General features: G+C 55.3%; 1 protein-coding gene across 1 annotated transcript; it reads left to right on the top strand.

The window, feature by feature from the left end:
* Positions 1-2,463: 2,463 nt before the first annotated feature.
* Positions 2,464-4,107, top strand: LOC112625971 (keratin, type II cytoskeletal 7). The gene has a single exon (XM_025387594.1). It carries the CDS (start codon positions 2,541-2,543, stop codon positions 3,948-3,950), a length of 1,410 nt encoding a protein of 469 aa, XP_025243379.1. The 5' UTR covers positions 2,464-2,540; the 3' UTR covers positions 3,951-4,107.
* The last annotated feature ends 215 nt before the right edge of the window (positions 4,108-4,322 follow it).

The following is a 4,322-nucleotide window of genomic DNA, read 5'->3' as shown; positions in this document are numbered from 1 at the left end:
GGGACAGAGCAAGACTCTGCCTTAAAAAAAAAAAAAAAAAAAAAAAAAAAACTCAAGAAAATACTGGCAAACTTAATTCAGCAGCATATTAAAGAGACTATACATCATGACCATGTAAGATTTATTGCTGGATTTGTAACCATAGTTCAACATGACCAGACACCGTGGTTCATGCCTGTAATCCCAGCACTTTGGGAGGACAACACAGGAGGATCGCTTGAGCCCAGGAGTTCAAGACCATCCTGGGCAACATAGCAAGACCCTGTCTCTACAAGATAAACCTTTAAAAACAGGACACACTTTGGCTATGTGGACTCTTTTTTTGGTTCCATATTAATTTTAGGGTTGTTTTTTCTATTTATATGAGGAATGATGGTGGTATTTGGATGGGAGTTGTGTTGAATTTGTGGATTGCTTCTGGCAGGATGGTCATTTTCACAATATTGATTCTACCCATCCATGAGCATGGCATGTGTTTCCATTTGTGTCGTCTATGATTTCTTTCAGCAGTGTTTGGCAGTTTTCCTTGTGTAGAGATCCTTCACCTCCTTGCTTAGGTATATTCCTAAGTGTTTTATTTTATTTTATTTTATTATTTTATTTATTTTATTGTTGAAGCTATTGTAAAAGGGGTTGAGTTCTTGCTTTGTCAGGTTGGTTGGTGTTCATGTACAGCAGAGCTGCTAATTTTGTTTTTGACAGAGTCTCACTCTGTCGCCCGGGCTGGAGTGCAGTGGCACGATCTCTTGGCTCACTGCAACCTCTGCCTCCCGGGTGAGGGAGGTGGAGAGGTGGGGACTGGGGGGTGGGGGAGCAGGGTGGGGGAGCAGGGTGGGGGTGGCGGTGGGGGAGCAGGGTGGGGGAGCAGGGTGGGGACTGGGGGGTGGGGGAGCAGGGTGGGGGCGGCGGTGGGGGAGCGGGGCGCGGGGGGTGGCGGTGGGGGAGGAGGGCGGGGGGCGGCGGTGGGGTAGCAGGGTGGGGACTGGGGGGGGGGGGAGCTGGGTGAGCGAAGACTCTGATAGAGGGAAATTAGGGGCTTCCTGCGGGCAGAGCAGACTCCTTAGTATAAGAAGGTGGGAAGGAGGGAGGTGCAGGTTCTTTTCCACCCCACGCCCTCCACTTCCCAAGCTGCAAGGCGGTGCCCTTGGTTCCTTCTCGCCCTTGCACCACCGTCCAGCAAGAAGGCGAGAGAAACCAGGTGCAGGAAGGAGGGGCGGGCAGTCATGGGAAAAACCACAAACAGGTGAGCTCCGCCCGGCTCCGGCGCACGGACGAGGCCACCCTCCGGCCGAGCGGCCGCGGCGCAGGGAAGGAGCCGCGCGGGTGCCCGGACCGGCCGCTGAGCCTCCGGCGCCTCCACCTCAGGCCTTAGCACCTGCGGCTGCTCCGCGGTTCCCGGGCTGGGCCGCTGTGGCCGCTGTGGCTGCTGTTCCGCGGGCGCAGCACGCGCCTCTCCACGTGGCCTAGAGTTATTTGTAACGGGTATAGAGCTGCAATTCTGCAAGATGGAAAGAGCTCTGAAGATATGGATGGGGTGACGTTAGCACAACAGTGTGATCCTACTTAATGCCACTGAGTTGTATACTTAAAAACGGTTAAGACGGTACATTCCGTGAGCATTTTAAATTTTTAAAATAAGAAATAGGAACTTAAATTAAGAAGCAAAAAACAAACAACCCCATTTAAAAGTGGGCAAAGGACAGGAAAAGACACTTTTCAAAAGAAGACATACAGCTAACAAGCATATGAAAAAAATCCTGGGCATCACTAATCACTCCAGCCTGGGGGACAGAGCAAGATCCTGTCACTAAAAAACAACAGAGGTCAAATGTCAGATCTATTTAAGAATAACTAAGGCCGGGCACGGTGACTCACACCTGTAATCCCAGCACTTTGGGAGGCCGAGGCGGGCAGATCACGAGGTCAGGAGTTCAAGACCAGCCCGGCCAACATAGTGAAACGCCGTCTCTACTAAAAATACAAAAATTAGCCTGGTGTGGTGATGTGCACCTGTAATCCCAGCTACTCGGGAGGCTGAGGCAGGAGAATCACTTGAACCCGGGAGGTGGAGGTTGTGGTGAGCCGAGATCCCGCCACTCCGTCTAAAAATAAATAAATGAATAGGCCGCGCGAGGCGGCTCACACATGTAATCCCAGCACTTTGGGAGGCCGAGGCAGGCGGATTACGAGGTCAGGAGTTTGAGACCAGCCTGACCAACATGGTGAAACCCCGTCTCTACTAAAAATACAAAAATTAGCTGGGCATGGTGGTGCGTACCTGTAGTCCCAGCTACTCAGGAGGCTGAGGCAGGAGAATCGCTTGAACCCAGGAGGTGGAGGTTGCAGTGAGCCGAGATAGCGACACTGCACTCCAGGCTAGGCGACAGAGTCAGACTCCATCGAGGTCAGGAGATCAAGACCATCCTGGCTAACACAGTGAAACCCGTCTGTACTAAGAAAAATACAGGCAGAGTGTCCCCGAGGTCAGCGAGTGCGCGCTCCTCCTAGCCCGCCGCTAGATCCATCCCGGCCCAGCCACCATGTCCATTCACTTCAGCTCCCCGGTATTCACCTCGCGCTCAGCCGCCTTTTCGGGCCGCGGCGCCCAGGTGCGCCTGAGCTCCGCGCGTCCCGGCGGCCTTGGCAGCAGCAGCCTCTACGGCTTGGGCGCCTCGCGGCCGCGCGTGGCCGTGCGCTCCGCCTATGGGGGCCCTGTGGGCGCCGGCATCCGCGAGGTCACCATCAACCAGAGCCTGCTGGCCCCGCTGCGGCTGGACGCCGACCCCTCCCTCCAGCGGGTGCGCCAGGAGGAGCGCGAGCAGATCAAGACCCTCAACAACAAGTTTGCCTCCTTCATCGACAAGGTGCGGTTTCTGGAGCAGCAGAACAAGCTGCTGGAGACCAAGTGGACGCTGCTGCAGGAGCAGAAGTCGGCCAAGAGCAGCCGCCTCCCAGACGTCTTTGAGGCCCAGATCGCTGGCCTTCGGGGGCAGCTCGAGGCGCTGCAGGTGGATGGGGGCCGCCTGGAGGCGGAGCTGCGGAGCATGCAGGATGTGGTGGAGGACTTCAAGAATAAGTATGAAGATGAAATTAACCGCCGTGCAGCTGCTGAGAATGAGTTTGTGGTGCTGAAGAAGGATGTGGATGCTGCCTACATGAGCAAGGTGGAGCTGGAGGCCAAGGTGGATGCCCTGAATGATGCGATCAACTTCCTCAGGACCCTCAATGAGATGGAGTTGACAGAGCTGCAGTCCCAGATCTCCGACACATCTGTGGTGCTGTCCATGGACAACAGTCGCTCTCTGGACCTGGACAGCATCATTGCTGAGGTCAAGGCGCAGTATGAGGAGATGGCCAAATGCAGCCGGGCTGAGGCTGAGGCCTGGTACCAGACCAAGTTTGAGACCCTTCAGGCTCAAGCTGGGAAGCATGGGGACGACCTCCGGAATACCCGGAACGAGATTTCAGAGATGAACCGGGCCATCCAGAGGCTGCAGGCTGAGATCGACAACATCAAGAACCAGCGTGCCAAGTTGGAGGCCGCCATTGCCGAGGCTGAGGAGCGTGGGGAGCTGGCACTCAAGGATGCTCGTGCCAAGCAGGAGGAGCTGGAAGCTGCCCTGCAGCGGACCAAGCAGGATATGGTGCGGCAGCTGCGAGAGTACCAGGAACTCATGAGCGTGAAGCTGGCCCTGGACATCGAGATCGCCACCTACCGCAAGCTGCTGGAGGGCGAGGAGAGCCGGTTGGCCGGAGATGGAGTGGGAGCCGTGAATATCTCTGTGGTGAATTCCACTGGTGGCAGTAGCAATGGTGGTGGCATTGGGCTGACCCTCGGGGGAACCATGGGCAGCAATGCCCTGAGCTTCTCCAGCAGTGCGGGTCCTGGGCCCCTGAAGGCTTACTCAATCCGGACCACATCCACCAGTCGCAGGAGTGCCCGCAACTGAGCTGCCTCCCACCACTCCATTCCTCCAGCCACCGCCCACAGTCACAAGAAGATTCCCATCCCTGCCTCCCATGCCTGGTCCCAAGACCGTGAGACAGTCTGGAAAGTGATGTCAGAATACCTTCCAATAAAGCACCCTCATTCTGAAAAAAAAAAAAAAGAAAAATACAAAAAATTAGCCGGGCGTGGTGGCGGGTGCCCGTAGCCTCAGCTATGCAGGAGGCTGAGGCAGGAGAATGGTGTGAACCCGGGAGGCGAAGCTTGCAGTGAGACAAGATCACGCCACTGCACTCCAGCCTGGGCGACAGCGCGAGACTCTGTCTCAAAATAAAATAGAATAAAATAAAATAAAGCGACAATAGTTGCCAAAGGA

The sequence above is a fragment of the Theropithecus gelada genome, chromosome 6 (genome assembly GCF_003255815.1).
Source record: "Theropithecus gelada isolate Dixy chromosome 6, Tgel_1.0, whole genome shotgun sequence".
Classification (NCBI taxonomy): domain Eukaryota; kingdom Metazoa; phylum Chordata; class Mammalia; order Primates; family Cercopithecidae; genus Theropithecus; species Theropithecus gelada.
Note: the sequence above shows the minus strand (reverse complement) of the source record. Positions and strands in the feature narration are given on the sequence as shown.